Source organism: Tauraco erythrolophus, chromosome 2, assembly GCF_009769465.1.
Source record: "Tauraco erythrolophus isolate bTauEry1 chromosome 2, bTauEry1.pri, whole genome shotgun sequence".
Lineage (NCBI taxonomy): Eukaryota > Metazoa > Chordata > Aves > Musophagiformes > Musophagidae > Tauraco > Tauraco erythrolophus.
Window position 1 is genome coordinate 73,238,088 of NC_141466.1, and position 15,490 is coordinate 73,253,577.

The window sequence follows — 15,490 nt, forward strand, 5'->3', positions numbered from 1 at the left end:
GAGATAAACTTCTGCCGCCCACCGGCCCGGGACGCCGCACAGACACTCACCGCACGGGCACCCCCGAGCAAACCCCACGCACATCCCATCCCACCCCACCCCTCATCCCACGCCCCACGCTTTGCCGTCGGCAGCGCCCACGAGCGCCCGCGCATCTCGCCCCCGGCGGGATCTCGGTGCGGGGAGTTTCCCGTCATGCCTCGCTGTGCCCGATCTGCATGGCCACGCCCCTTCACGCAAGGCCCCGCACCTCCCCCGTGGGCAGCCGGACCCGGGACAGGGTCAGGATTCTCCCGTGTGGAAGAACCGGCCGGAGGACGGGAAATGCGCAGCTGCCGCCGAACGGCCTCTGTGCCCGGAGATCTGCGCCCGGCGGAGCCGAGCAGTGGAGCGAGCGTGGCCCCAGAAAGGGGGTCGGGGGGAACCAAGGAACCAACCTCCCTTCCCCTAAACGTGGGGCTGGAGGAAACGTCGGTCCTCGGGGCTCCTGCCCTGGGCCGTCGGGCACGTCCGTGGCCGGGCAGGACAACACGGGGTCGAACATTCCAACCGGTGGTGCTGTCAGTGATCCTGGGGCCCGAGGACGGGCGGACACGTCCCTCCTTGGCTGAGGGGGAGGATTTCTCACTGGAGCGGGGTCCCTTCTGGGGACCTTAAAAGCCTCTGCCCTTGGGAACACTGGCGGTCCGGGCACAGGGACAGGGATGGGTTCGGTGCCGTCCTGCAGGACCTCCCCACCTTGAACTGAAGCGCTGAAGGCATTGCAGTGGTAGCAGGGGAAGGGGCTGAGATGGCACCCAGACTCCCCCAGAGCAAGAGACACCCATCTCGCTCCCCGCAGAAGCTCCGCTTTATCGGCCTCTGCCCACACTGACTGTGCTCCAAATTAACTACTCACCCACCACTGAGGAGTCTCCGGGGAGACCTTCGAGCAGCCTTCCAGTACCTAAAGGGGCTTGTGAGATGGTGACAGCCTTTTTAGCAGGGCCTGTAGCGGCAGGACGAGGGTTAATGGTTTTAAAAAGAGGGGAGATTCAGACTAGATAAATGAATAAATGTTTATGCTGAGGGAGGTGAGACACTGGCACAGGTTGCCCAGGGAGGTGGTCGATGCCCCATTCCTGAAAACATTCAAGCTGAGGCTGGACGGGGCTCTTGAGCAACCTGGTCTGGTTGGGGATGTGTGGTGGTTAACCCGATCCGGCAACTTAACTCCACACAGCCGCTCTCTCACCTCTCCCCTCAGTGAAGTGGAGAGGAGAAAAATGTAATGAAAGGACTGAGGGTCGAGACAAGAACAGAGAAGGAGCCCCCACCAACCATGGTCCCAGGCAAACAGACTGGCTTGGAATAAACTGAAACAATTTATTAACAGTTACTTGAAAGGATATAAAGAAACATTAACAGTTACTTGAGAGGATAAAAAGAAACAAAAGTAGTAACTTGAGAGGATAAAAAGAAACAAAGCCAGATCTTTAAAAACAACATCTTTCCCTGCTTTCCTTTCTTCCCTTGATCAACCTCCTCCCCCAGCAGCAGAGGATGAGGGGGGACAGGGAATGGGGGAGTGCAGGTTAGTTCATCCCATGTTGTTACTGCCGCTCCTATTCTTAAAGGAGGAGGAGTCCTTACGCCCTTTTTCCCTTGCTCCAGTGGATCCCCTGCTCACAAGTAAAATACACAGACTTCTGCAGCATGAGTCCTACCCACGAGATGCAATCCTTCCCCATCGGATTGCTCCAGTGCGGGCTTTTACCACAGTCACGGATTCTTAGGGAGTTGTTGCCACTCGCTCCAGCGTGGGTCGTCCCACAGACTCTAGATGCATCTCTACCTTGTTGTGTGCCCCATGCTTCACAACCTCTCTCAGGCTCAGGCATCTCTTCTCTAACATGGGCTTCTCCAGGGGCTGTGAGTGGGTCTCTGCTCCACCAAGTCCATCCTGGCTGCAGGGGGGCCGCTGCTGTCTCGCCACCAGTTGCAGGGGAAACTCAGCTCCAGCACACCTCGTCCCGTTCCATCTTCATTGACCTGGTGTCTGTGTGGCCGTTTCTCTCAGATCTTAGTCCTCTCTGGGTGAACTCGGCCCAGCGGGCATCCTGGGAGTGGGGCGCTCCCTGAGTTCCCCAGGCGGCTCTGCCATGGCCATCCTCAGCGAGTGGCGCCAGCCCAGCGCGGGCAGCCCCGGCTGGGAGCTGGGGAGTGGGGGCAGTGCCCTTCTCCCTTCTCTTTTCACTCCCAGGCAAAGCACCTTTTCTGGTTCCTTTGTCCTAGCTTAAATAGGGCAATTCGCAGAGGCCAATTGGCTCAATCCCGGCCCGAGGGGATGGGAGTCCAATCTGGTGGCCAGATTCAGGTCTGACCTGGTTCTGAAACCAGGGAAGTCACAGGGAGCAAGTCCCCTCTCCTGCCACCAGAACCCCTTTACATCAACCCATCACAGGATGTCCCTGCTCACTGCAGGGGAGTTGGACGAGACAGCCTTTAAAGGTCCCTTCCAACACAAACCTTTCTATGATTCCATGACTCTATGTCCTGGGACGACAGTAAAGGTGAGGCAGGGGAGATGCTCCCACTGCTTGGAAAACTTCTCCCCCGATCAGGCTGTAGCTCCCTCCACCCATCACACTCATCATACCCCAACCACTGGGAGCAGAACCCCCAGCAGCAGACCTGGCCATCGATGCTCAGCTCCCTCCACCACCAGCACACGGCTCCAGGTGTGGCCACCCCACTCCCATGCCCTGCAGAGCCCTCCCCAGTCGGAGGGGCGGCAGCAGGATTGCTTTGCTCCAAGTGTCTCTTCTGCGGCTATCGCCCAGTTATTATCTATTCCCAGTGTTAATCTGGAGTGGATGAGGGCAAGGGAGAGCTTTTATGAAGCCACCGAGGTCATGACCACATCAGTAAAGTGTCTGTGTATCTCAAGGCACAGCTGATCATGTGCCCGGCGCGACCGCGATGGAGTCACCTTTTGGCACAGCAGCCCCGGTGGTGCCGCCCTCTGCCCACGTGCGGCTGGCACAGGGCTGGTGACACCCCATGCCTCAGCAGCTTCTGTGCAGTGCTGGCACCGTGCCAGGGTATCCTCTGCATACCTGGGCAGCAGCTGGGATGGGCAAGGGGCTGGGGGGACCCAGCTGGCACAGCCGACCCCAGGGTGTAGCACACCACGTGCTGTCCTGCTCAGAGATAACAGGGAAGGACAGGAGAGGAGAGCGTAGGGAATTTTTGTAGTACTCCTCGAGGTGAGTTAAACACACATTTGTGCTTATATATAAAGGAAAAATTCGTGAACGATGCATTGGGCAGAGTCTTGCCGTAACACACGGTTCTACATGGACTCTGCGAAGATGTGTCGCAAGCAGATTCCTTATATCCTCTGGCACTGGCACCAATCCCGAGAGCAGTTGCGTGAGGCACCTCAGCCCAGCTCTGCTTCCCACAGTCAGCCCCTGAGCTTGGGCCCTGAGTGCTGCCATTGCAGGACGGCTGTGAGATGGTGCCGAGGCTGTTCCTTGTCACTAAGGGAAACATCACTCCCTTGCAAAGAGTCCTTCTGTCTCTGGCATTCCTGCTTCCAGCCAGTTTAACTCCTCCTGGCAGTTGGGCTCTCTTGCCCTCCATGCCAGAGCATTTCCTGGTCACAAAATACCACAGCTGAGCAGTTACGATTAGAACATCCCCTTTGATAGGACAGTTCCACTGGAAGGGACCTACAGGGATCATCTGGTCCAACCACCGGAGCTCCTCAGGGCTGACCAAAAGTTAACGCACGGCATTAAGGGCACTGTCCAAACGCCTCTTAAACACAGAGGTGCCGGGAGCATCAAGCACCTCTCCAGGAAGCCTGTTCCAGGGTCTGACCGCCCTCTCACCGTTCCAGATTAAGTTTGGCTAACTGAGTTCCTTCACCTGCAGTCTTTTGTCTGAACAGTCTCACCCAGCACTGTTGGGAATCGTTAGCATTAACAGCCATGTTTAGCACCAGCAGCTAAATTTGCTGAAGCCTCAGGCTGCACCTGGGAACTACCTCTGAGGAAAGTCGAACTCACCTGGAACTGTTGCCTGGCGGCACAAAGGGAGGCCCTGAGACCAGGGCAAGTCGCGAGACACGGGGGCCACGACCGTCAGCAGGAGCTGCAGCTCGTCCTGATAAAACAGCCAACAGCCTGCCTGGAGACAGAGAAGGGATCTGATACGGAACAAAGAAGACCCCAGACCAAAAATTCCCATTGGATGCAGAGGCACATGAACAGCACATGGAGAACGGGAGCACAGACTGAGGGTATAAACGCCCAGGGAGTGCTGTGCTCAGGGTCCCTCTGCAGAGGCACCAGCTCCAGCTGCTCCTACCGATGCACCGCTCAATTAAATTGTCGTTGTTTTTTTTGGTTTGGTTTGTTTTTTTTTTTTACCTGGAATCAGGGGAAGTCAGTCAACACGCTGCCCGTTATTTGCCGACCCCGGTGCTGCGGAGACCCCGCTCGGCTCCTCCGGGCCCCGCTCCGCGCCCGCCCTCCCGACGGTGCCATCAGAGCCGCCCCGAGCCGTCGGGGGCGTGGCCTTGGCGAGGGGCGTGGCCATGCAGATCGGGCACCGCGAGGCATGACGGGAAACTCCCCGCACCGAGATCCCGCCGGGGGCGAGATGCGCGGGCGCTGCGTGGGCGCTGCCGGCGGCAAAGCGTGGGGCGTGGGATGAGGGGTGGGGTGGGATGGGATGTGCGTGGGGTTTGCTCGGGGGTGCCCGTGCGGTGAGTGTCTGTGCGGCGTCCTGGGGCGGCGGGCGGCAGAAGTTTATCTCATACTTACCTGGCAGGGGAGACACCATGATCAGGCAGGTGGTTTTCCCAGGGCGAGGCTCATCCCTTGCACTCCGGGTGTGCTGACCCCTGCGATTTCCCCAAATGCGGGAAACTCGACTGCATAATTTGTGGTAGTGGGGGACTGCGTTCGCGCTCTCCCCTGGCAAAGTGGTTGCAAAAACAGACTATTGTTTACTCAGTTAAGCGGAAAACTTGTGGCAGTGTGGTTTCTCCTGCCGCTGTTCCAGCCCGTGGCTGACCCAGGCGGCTTTTGAGGCGCGCGGGGGCCGGATGTCTCTGTGGGAACGCCGAGCCGCGAGGCACAAAGGGCCGCTTAGGCCCTGGGCACGATCTTCCACAATGTTGCGGGCGGGGAGCAGCGGCGAGGCTGTGGTGCCGGGGTCCCCGCAGTAGCCGGGGTTTTTCCATGTTTTTGAGAACGAGGACCGGAAGCAGTAACGGGCACAACAATGAATCTCCCCGCCGGAGTTCACCTTGTCTGGCTCCCGACGCGATGGCTCCAGCGCTCCGCGGGCCGGGCCGTTCCAGGAACCTACCGGGTGACCCTTCCCTGCACGCGCGGTGGAGCCCGGACACCCCCGCAACGGGTGCAGAGCATCCCATCCCCCTCGTTGACACCACCGTAGCAGCAGCAGCTTCCGTACCCAGACGGCCCCCGCCACTTCACCACCACCCACTAGTTTGTTCCCGTCCCAGCGGACAGCGCGAACGCAGCCCCCCACCCCCAAATTTCTCCCATTTGGGGAAATCGCTGGGGACGAACCGATCCCGGAGAAAACCACCTGCCTGAGGATTGTGTCTCCTCTCCCGGAGAAGCGAAACACTCTCCCCCCACCCCGTCCCGTGACCGCCGCACGCACGACCAGCACACGGAGAGCCTCATCACGCCCCCGCGCTCGCCCACTCCCACGCCCCATCCCGCGCTGCGTTGCCGCCGCCGCCGGCCGTGTCGTGGCGCGGGTGTCTCCGGTCGATCTACATGTTCCCGCCCTCTTCCGCGAGGCCCCGCCCCCAACGGCGCGGAGCGGCTCCGCGGCGGCGGCGCGATCCGCGTGGCCACGCCCCCTGCGGCCCCGTGGCGCGAGCCCGGGCCCCGGGCCCCGGCCCCGCGGGATGCCCGGTGCCCCACGGGCCACAGCGGCCCGGCCGGAGCCCAGAGCCCCGCACGGCGGGGCACTGTCTGCCCCTGCCCCCGACCCCGCGGGAAGGCCTCGGCTCGGGGCTCCCCGTGTGCTCCGGCTGTGGAAAAATACCAGAAATTGAGGGAAATGGGAGAACATCGTTCCCCAAAGTTCAGCTGACGTCTTCACGTGAGCTGTAACATTAGAGCAGCTGCTCCCAGGAACGTGATGCGGTTGGCATGGACAAGGCCAGAATGTACAATATCCTTGGAATGGGGAGTAGAGTGGGATGGAGGTACCATGGCTTGTCCCGGTTATCAGGGATAGATGACCGGTGAGGATAACCGCTTGGCTGCTATCAAGGAAGATGGATCACAACTGCTGCCTCAGCAGTGATGGTGAGATCCTGTCCTAAAGCTGAATTTTGCTCATTACAATGTCATTATAATACCATAACACACCTCCATCTCCAAAGCTACCCGCCTCCAAGCTGCGACCACCCCTCGCTCAGCACATGCCCTGAAATTCTGCTAGTCTATACCTTTAAACCAAAGCGAGGAAAATTGACCCCAATCCTAACAATGGTATGTATGACTGGAGCCACTCAAGCTCCACCTGAGAGTAAAAAACCAGTATTTTATACATATAGCGGGTGTTGGAGGAAGACCTCCATCAGAACGTCTGGGATCAGTTGACGGGCTGGACCTCTCTTCTCCCCCCATCGGGATGCCTATCAGGTCAGAACTCAGTGTTAGGCGCTCTCGGTTACTAACACCTTGCTGGCTATTTAGAACTACCACTGATCAGCTCTGTTTGTGCATTGTTCCAAACCCGTTTTCGCAGTCAGTCCCTATCACCGCCTGTCTTTGAACCTGCATCCTGTCATGAGTGCATGTAATAAAATTTGTCGTATATAAACACAAGTTTCTGGAAACTGCAACAACAGATACAGGGGATAGAAAGGATTTGGCCTGGTGCGAAGCCCGTGAAGGTCCCTGAATCGGTCAGACGATCCCCCTCCAACTTAGCAGGCTGTCCAGAGGGATTTGTCCCAGTGACACTGTCAGAGTGAGCCTGACAGACTGGCCAAATTGTAAAGGGTTCGAGGTGACCCTCTTTCTCCTTAAACGGGGTGCGGTAGGCGGGTCGGGTACAAGGGTCTTATCTTTCTTCGGAAACTGGTAGACTGGTCAAATTGAGAAGGGCTCGAGGTACTCGCCCCCACCCCTGTCCTCCATTGACCCAACATCGGGTCTTAACGTGACACTGGCTGACACTGGGCTGGTGCCAGAGGAGCACGGTGGGAGGTACTCGGTTCCCTGGCCCCGTCCACGTCTCCTAATGCGCACAGGGAGAGCAACCAGCAGCACAGCTGGTGGTAGGAGCGACAGAGGGACATCTCGCAGCCCAGCACCATCCACAGCCCAGCACCAGCTCCCGAGCCCCATTAGTGCCTCACCTTCCCCATCCCGCTCCAGGCCAAGGCCAGGGCCAGGGCCACAGGGCTCCCCCTTCCAACCTCATCTCTGCACACAGCAGCGACGACAGGTACAGGTGAGACTCATGTATAAAAACATCCCTTTTCGGGCAGAGGCCAGGATAATGGGCACCCTTCCATCGCTTCCCTGCTCTCCCTCAGAGCTGGGAACACAGCGGGGGCAACAGGGCTCAGGGGGAAGCACAGCCAGCCCACAGCAATGCCTACCAGGAGCTGGGATGTGCATCAGAAAGGGACAGGAATGCTGCAGAACAAAGGACACCCCCTTCACAGAGCACGGAAGCCTATGCTCAGTCTGGACCCTGCACCAGGCCCCTCTTGCGGGAGCAGCTCATGCTGGGAGCAGCCCTGGCACCCCCAGGGTGCTGCAGGCTCAGAGGTGCCGGGCTCTCCCACACAAGCCCAGCCAGACCAGCTCCAGAACCACAGCCAGAGGCGGCAGGGGCCAGGAGCCACTGACACAGTGCCACCATTGCCCCCAGGTTCCAAAGGAGAGGTCTGGAGGCAGGGAAGGTCCTTCCCCACTGCAGCCTGGAGTGGGAGGACAGGGGCTGGGTAGCGCTGGGCAGAAGTGCCAGCACGCTCAAGGAGAGTGCAGAGCTGAGCCTGCGGTGCCACGGGGTGCCAGGGCTCCTGCCACACCACAGAAGGCAGACGAGGTGTATCGTGGGGCCTGGTTTATTGGCGTCTGTGCAGCTGCCCCTGCTACTGATCCACATTCTTGACACGCAGGACAACAGGCACTGAGGTGCAAGGGATCATGCCCAAGTCCGTGATGACCAGATCCACCAGGTCAGGTGGTGTCACGTCGTAGACCAGGTTGAGGAGGCGCAAGGACTTGTTCTCTGCCCAGCCACCCAGCTGGGCCTGGCCCTTCCGGAGCACGATCAGGTCATCGGGGTCATCTGTGGAGAGAGGAGCAGCCAGCAGGATCAGGGAGAGGGACAGCACCTCTCCATCCTGCCCTGCTGCCTGCCTGGCCCAATGGCCACCCTTCCTGCGAGTGGTGGCCCCTAGGCCAGGAAGGGGAATGGCAAGGCAGATCCGTCCGTCCTGGGAGCAGCAGGTAAGAGGGAGCAGGTCCCAGGTGGGAGGAAGGGGACAGAAGCCATACCCAGCTCGTTGGAGACAAAAGAGTCTGTCTGCACTCGCTCGCAGAACTTGTAGGTCTCACAGCACACCAGGACGGGCACATTGTAGGCCTTGGAGACCAGCGCTATCTGGGACGTCCCCACCCGGGACATGACGGAGCCATTGGCCAGGAGCGCGTGGGCTCCCAGCAGCACTTTGGACACCTGTCAGGGAAGGGCAGGGATCCCTTGGCACCTTTTATCATGCTGCAGCCTCCCCCATGCTCGCCACCGCCCCCAGCACAGCCCCGCTCCGCTCCTTACCTCCGGCAGCACGTAAGAAATGGCGTTGATCATCACGTAGGTGCAGTGAATGCCCTTACGCACCAGCCGGCGCAGTGTCTCCCGGCCCTCCAGCCGCGGCCGGCTGTCCACCACGATCACACGGAAGGCCTGGCCCTTCTTCACATGGGCGTCGCACAGCGTACGGTTCACGAGGGAAGAGCTGGTGGGCACCAGTTAGGAGGCTGCCCCATCCCACCAGGCTCTCACATGACACGTGTGGCTGCCCCGCCGCCAGCATCGCCCAGACACGAGCCCCAGTCAGACTTTACTTGGCACTGGCTCCACTGTGGGACTAACTAGGCAGGAGGTTTTCGGAGCGTTTGCATGGGGTCCTGCCCAGGGGACAGCCCTGACACGCACCCGACGGCGGGGCAGGCTGTGCAGCAGAGCTAGCACTGCCAGGCACCAGCTGCCATGGCAGCTCCCTGGGCACACCCAGCCTGAACCGAGCAATGCCTCTCTTGCCCAGGATGGGAGTCAGGCTCCCATCGAGACCCCGATGGGCTAGTGCTGCCCAGAGATGAGTCCAGGCAGAGCTGATGTACGTGCTCGCTGTTACAACCGCTGCCCCTTCCAGACACTCTGGCTACGTTTGCTCCCAGGGCCCCCTCTCCCTTTCCTTGCACAAAGAATCACCCCCTGGGAAAAGCTGCGTCTCAGTCCTTCCTGGGAGCAGCACTGACCTCCACCTGTCCGCAACCACAGTGAGAGACTGACTCCAAACCTCTCCAAGTTTCCTTCTCATAATGCTCCTGCCTCGCACTGGCCTCCTGCCCCAGCTCCTTCCTCCACGCATCACCCAGGAGGCACAGCACACTTGGACTCTGTTTTGCCACAGTGGTCTCAGGCTCCTTTTCCCACGTCTACATTCTGGGACAGTCTCTTGAAGGAAGAACGAGCTTCCGTAGTTTTGCTTCCTGACGCTTGACTTTGCTGCAGTTTGTTTAAAATGCCAGTAAACAGCCCGGGCTGCTCTGTAAATGCCCTGTATGGAAGAAGCAGTGAATCTCGGTTCCTAACTGAGACTAACTCCAGACACGTGCACACAGAGGGCAGTGTCGAGCCCCGAACAGGAAAAGCAAAGTCCCGAGGACGAGTCTTCAGCACAGGCTTCACTGACAGTCGTGGCTTTAGGGCTCTGCCAAGCACTTGCCAGCCCAGCCGACGTGTTGCCCAGCACTGTAACACTATGGGCTGGCGGGACTACAAGTCCGGGTGAGTCGGAATGGCAAACTCAGGCACTCACAAGCTGAGCCTGAGGTGCCGACGCAACTGCATTAATCAGGATACGCTGTTATTAGGCTACTTGATCAGACCCTCCTGTTCACTCCTCTACTGGTCCAAGGGTTCCACTGCTTCCAGCATCTGGCCTGTCCCAGCGTGCAGAGAAATCGGAAGCAACATCCGCAGGACACAGTCCTCGGCAGCAGGGCCCTCCGGGGATGCCTGCTCCCAGCCAGGGCTGCCAGCGCTGACCGCAGTGCTCCGCGGACACCGTTTAGTCCCCTCGGCAGCTGCCTGGCAGAAAGTGCTCTGCCACCACCTCCTGACGCAAACTCATCAGCCTGTGCAAGTTCATTAGCCTGTCTGTCTCCCAGGATGGGACAAGAATCCTAACGAGCTCTCTGCCTTTTCTGAAGCACTGATAATACTCCCACCCCCAGTCGGCAATACCAATCCCAGGGCCATGCTCTGCTCAGTCCTGACACCCTCATACATCCACTGCTCTGTCCCGCTCTGCTGGTCACAGACTTCTTCCTTATGCCTTTATTTACCAGTTGCCCACCACGGCCAAGCTCTGGCTGGTGCCCTGGGACTGCCCCATCCCACTTGTTTTATTTGTAGCTGCTGGACCCAGAGCCACAACCCCTTCCTCCCCCTTGGGCAATGCTGACTTTCCCACCATTGAAAAACTGCTTTTGCAAGAGCTTCCCGTGTTGACTCAACTGCTCCCTTTACTTTTTCCATCCGCTAGCCTGGTTGCCCCAGCTCTCCTCTTACCATCCGTACACCAGGATCACATCGTTGTCATTTATCTTCTCAAAGGCAGACCTCGAAATGGCTTCAGCTGCCAAAAGAATCTTCTCCCGCAGATATTTGTCGATAGTGTCCTGCAGCTTCTCCTTTGCCTGGGGAGACAGTGCCATCATGTACAGCGTGGCCGTGCCACACTGCAGACACCCTGCTGTCCCTTGCAGCCTGGCAGGGCTGTGGGCTCAGCTCTGCCTCCAAGTGGAGAGTCCTGTCCTGCTCCCAACCAGCCTGTCTGCCAAACGGCATGATACCCTGGGACAGGGGCTCTGCAGGACACACAGGGCCACTCCTGTCCCAGCACAAGCCTCCTGCACGGCCGCGGTGCCTCACCATGTGTTCGAGCTGCCACCAGGCCCTCTCCAGCTCTGCTCATATCTCCCCCACATCTCCTGGGCCAGTTGCTCTGGTCATCCCATGGAGATTTTAATGCTCGGGCTCTCCAGCTGGACTCCCCTCAGTCCACCTGCCACTCAGCCTTAGGGGTCCTGCTGACGTGTACCACCACCCTGCTCCTTGCTTCACAGCCAATGGGCTCATGTGGAGCTTTCTGCAAGGGACTTAGCTGAGCACTGAAAAAACATGTTCTTCTTCATCTGCGACTTCACTGATGCCGACAAACAACGCCCTCACAGGCAGTCCTGGTGGGCGAGGGCAGCTCACGGTGCCCAGCTGCTGTGGCCTTTGTGGCCATCCTGCAGCGCGTGGCACCAGCTGGACCAGCCTGCCAGCCCTCTGGCCACTCAGGAGTCACTTCTCAGTGCAGGTGCAATGCTGGTTGCTGGCAAGGCCTGTGGTGCAGTGCCGTGTTCCATGCATGTCTGCTGCAGCTTCTCCCATTTTACATCCCTGCTCCTGACAAGCTCCAGTCCCACCAGCCTGGCAACACTACCAGCCCAGCACTTGCTGCAGCGCACCCCGGCTCCTTCGGGTCCTGCTTGGCTGTGCCTGGTGGCAGAGGGGGAGCAGCTCTGGCCGCAGTCCCTGCTCAGGCCGTGCCTCGTGATGCTGACAGCCCCAGTCTTCTAGTTTTCCTGCAACACTGCTCCCAGGCTGCATGTCATCACCTCCGCCTGCTCGGCCTGTGCCAGGGCTGTCCTTCCTGTCTGGTGCCTGCAGGCAGAGGGCTGGAGCCTGGTGCTGGTGTGAGGCCACTCACCTCCTCCTCTCTCAGAGTGTCAGGTAGGCACGAAATCTCCTTCTTGAGGAACTTAATAGCATTGCCCATGCTGGCTGAGAGGGGACGGCACTGGTTCAGGAAGCTGCAGAGAAGAAACGAGCTTTGCTCCAGAGCCGCCCTGTCCCTGGAGGGGAGGGACAGGAAGACGGAAGGCGCAGCTGGGCTGGGGATGGTGGGCAAGGAGGCAGAACCCAGAGCCCCAGGAAAGTCAGCCCAAGTTTGGTGGACACCAACCCAGAGAGACGACTGACGGACCACACTCAGTAGAACTTCAGTCCCTCTGCTCCGGCACCAGTAACCCTCACCTGATGTGTGGCTTCAGCTTGGCCACCAGGTCCCGTGACAGCTCCTCGTTGGGGGGAGTTGAGTAATCCCGGATCAGCTGAAACAAGAAGGAAGAGAACATGAGTTCAGGGCACCTGTCCCTTCTGGCCAGGCACCGCACGCGACCACCTGCGCCCAAAAGGCTGCAGACCAGGCACGAGTGTGCACCCCACAGCTGACACGGTTTCACAGGGGAGGCAAAGGGGTGCTCCAGGAACTCGAATCTGCACTGGCAGTGCCAGAACAGGATCTCAGCAGGGCCCAGCCCCAGGCACAGTCAGAAGGAAGAGACTGAAGATGACTGAGCACAGATACAGTCCCAGTAGTCCGGGAACAGGAAGGGATGCTTGTGTCTGACGCAACACCTCTGCTGCCTGGTGGGCATGGGTAGCTGCTCACATACCTGTTTGAAGACTTCCAGCAGGGCAATGCAACGGGCATTGGAGCCATTGATGATGCCCTGGGAGTACTGGAGGCCAAGGCGCACCACAGCTGGGTGAATTACCGTGGAGGGGATGCTGCAGGGACAACCATGAGACAGTGGTCAGCACTGTCCCTCTACAGCCCAGGAACAACCCAACCCCTTGCCAGGCCCCCAGCCAAACACTCTGAGGGATGGCCCAAGAAGGGAGTTATCAGTCTGGCCCCCACTTGCTCTGTGACTCAAGGAGTCAGGCTAACCCCACAGCCCCCTGTCCTGTGGCCCTGTACCATCCGAGGGCAGCTCTCCTCACCCAGAGCAAGTGAAGGGGCCCCCTTCCACTCCATCACACCCATCCCACTCATCAGACCAAGACACCCCTGCACTAGGGTCGTTTTGCAGCCAGGCCAGGCAAAGCACAGCCAAATGATTGCCAGGGGCCTGGGACGAGGAGGCCACATACCTCATCTGCTGTGTCAGTGGCTTCTTCCGGCTGTACTGGTGCAAGTGGGAGAACAGGTTGACCTTGGTGCCATAGTCCTGCCTCAGAGGTACCTGTAGCCAAACAGGGTTAATGATGATTTACCCAAGGCCGCCATACAGCCCTGCTCACTCCTGTGCCACCAGTCACACCCAGCACTCACTTGTGGCACACCAGAGGTACCTCTGCCCAGCAGAGGGCAGGCCCCAGTCCCACCACGCACACCCGCAGCACGACCACCCTGAAGCACGCTATGCATCCCTCCTCCTACCTGCTGCCGCTCCAGCTTCTTAGCCAGTTTCCTCTGGGCGGCAGGGTCATCCACCTGCACGTGCTCTGGCAACCGCTTTACCACTGTGAGGACAGTGAGGAGGGCAGCACAAGGCAGTACTGCCCTGGTGCAGCCCCCAGCCCCAGCCACGCTGCCCCAAGCCTCAGGAAACACATGGCACGGCAGCACCCAGGGCCTCACGGAAGGATGGGATAGGTAGCCCCCACAGGTGCCCACCCCGGCCCCCCTCCCTCCCTGCTCACCCACTCTGCTTTACCAGACTGAGGCTCGGTGGGGGTCAGCCTGGGCTTGGCTGCTGTGGCTGCCTGGCTCAGCTCTGCTTTCTTGGCCTGCTTCTGGGCCCGCTCGGCTTCCTGCTTGGCCCGGCGCTCTGCTCGCAGCTCAGCTTTGCTCTTGCCCCCTGCGGGCTTCTCACCATTGTTGGGGCCGTCGGCCAAGGCTGGGTGGGACACAGGGTGAGCAGCTACTGCAGGAGATGGAGGGGGAGGTCCGTGCCCAGCTGCCCTCACTGGGAGGTGCAGACCAGTAAGTGGGGGGCAGCCCATGGCACGTAGACCCTCCTCTGTGCAAGGGGCTGCCTTTGGAGGGGCAGGTGGGACTAAGCCCCCCCCATTCTCCACCCCACGCAGCCGGCATGGGGACGACCAGCTCAGCCCTGTGTCCAGGTGGGGAGACGATGGGCCTCCCCGCATGTCAGCCCCCACAAGATGTGGGCCCTCGAGGTGCCAGGACTCGGGTTTAGAGAGGTGGGATGCCCCGGAGGCCCCACTGCGGCCTGGAGGAGGCTCCAGGCTCAGGGCTGCTCCATCCCGAGGGACGTTCCCAGGCCAGGAACCACCGGAGCCTCGCCATGGGGCTGCCCCTGGCCGGGTGCTGGGGAGGCGTGGCGCGGGGCTCTTCAGGCTCGAGGGCTGCCGCGGCGGGTAGCAGGTCCTCACCCCGGGGCTGTCCTGGGTCGGAGGGCGTCCCCAGCTCCGGGGGCTCGGCCGCCGGCCCCTTCTCGCTCCTCTTCTTCTTCTTCTGCTGTTTCTTCTCCTTCCGCAGCTGCAGCTTCTCCTCCTGGGAGAGCTCCGGGGCCTGCGGGCACAGACCGTCAGGCAGTCCCCGGCCCCACGCCGGCCCCCGGCCCGGCTCCTAGCCCTGCGCCGTTTCCCAGCCCCGCTCACCTGCGGTCCCGCCGGCACTGGCACGTCTGCTTCGGGGCCCGCACCTGCAACGAGTGGTAGCGTCAGAGGGGCCGGGCGGCACCGGCGGCAGGAGCGGGGAGATACCGGTGCGGGGAGGACGGGCGGATGCCGAGCGGCGGGGCGGGAACGGGGCTCCAGCCGGTGCCGCGGGCCGAGTTCCGCCGCCGGCGCGGCTCTCGTCCCGGCGCGGCGCCGCACTCACCGCCCGCCGTGCTCCGCTCCGCCATAGCGCCTGCCCGGCCCCCAGCGCCCCCTGCCGGCCGGAGGGCGGCGCCGCCCGCGGGCTCTGCGTGACCTGCCCTGACGTCAGCGGCCCTCCGCATGACGAGCGATGACGCCACTCTCGTGCCCGGGACGGGGGCCGTTCCCTTTCCCGGGGTGTCTCTGCTCGCGCTGCCCGCAGCTCTCCGGGCCCGGCTCCTCCCGGGCTCCCCGTGGCCACGGCCCGCCGCTCCGAGCCTGCGCTCAGCACCGGGCGCAGCGGTCAGGGCTGCCGCACGGCCGGGTGTCGCCGGGACGCTGCCGGCCGCCTCGGCGGAGGCCCTCACTGGGCACGGGGCTGCCCCGGGGCTGCGGCGGACTCCTGAGGCGGGGAGGCAGGGTGTCACCGGGACGGCGAGGTTCTGCCGCCGCGGGCCGTGCGGCTCCCCGCCGGTTTGTCCCGGCGCCGGGCCCGCAGGCGGGGCGGAGCGGGGCGGGGCGGGCGGCCGGG

General features: G+C 61.0%; 1 protein-coding gene and 1 non-coding gene across 2 annotated transcripts; one reads left to right on the top strand and one right to left on the bottom strand.

The window, feature by feature from the left end:
- The first annotated feature begins 4,806 nt into the window (after positions 1–4,806).
- On the top strand, positions 4,807–4,970 carry LOC147529243 (U1 spliceosomal RNA). Its single transcript, XR_015222040.1, has one exon. It is a non-coding gene; the product is annotated as a U1 spliceosomal RNA (small nuclear RNA).
- Positions 4,971–8,109: 3,139 nt separating this feature from the next.
- Positions 8,110–15,101, bottom strand: EIF2B4 (eukaryotic translation initiation factor 2B subunit delta). Its single transcript, XM_086625016.1, has 13 exons — positions 14,981–15,101; positions 14,758–14,801; positions 14,530–14,668; positions 13,848–14,057; positions 13,571–13,653; positions 13,282–13,373; positions 12,801–12,915; positions 12,379–12,455; positions 12,053–12,155; positions 10,864–10,991; positions 8,842–9,022; positions 8,562–8,742; positions 8,110–8,352 (listed from the first exon to the last, which is right to left on the bottom strand). The coding sequence occupies exons 1-13, from the start codon at positions 15,099–15,101 to the stop codon at positions 8,153–8,155; spliced, it is 1,674 nt and encodes a 557-aa protein (XP_086481142.1). The 3' UTR covers positions 8,110–8,152.
- Between the last annotated feature and the right edge of the window lie 389 nt (positions 15,102–15,490).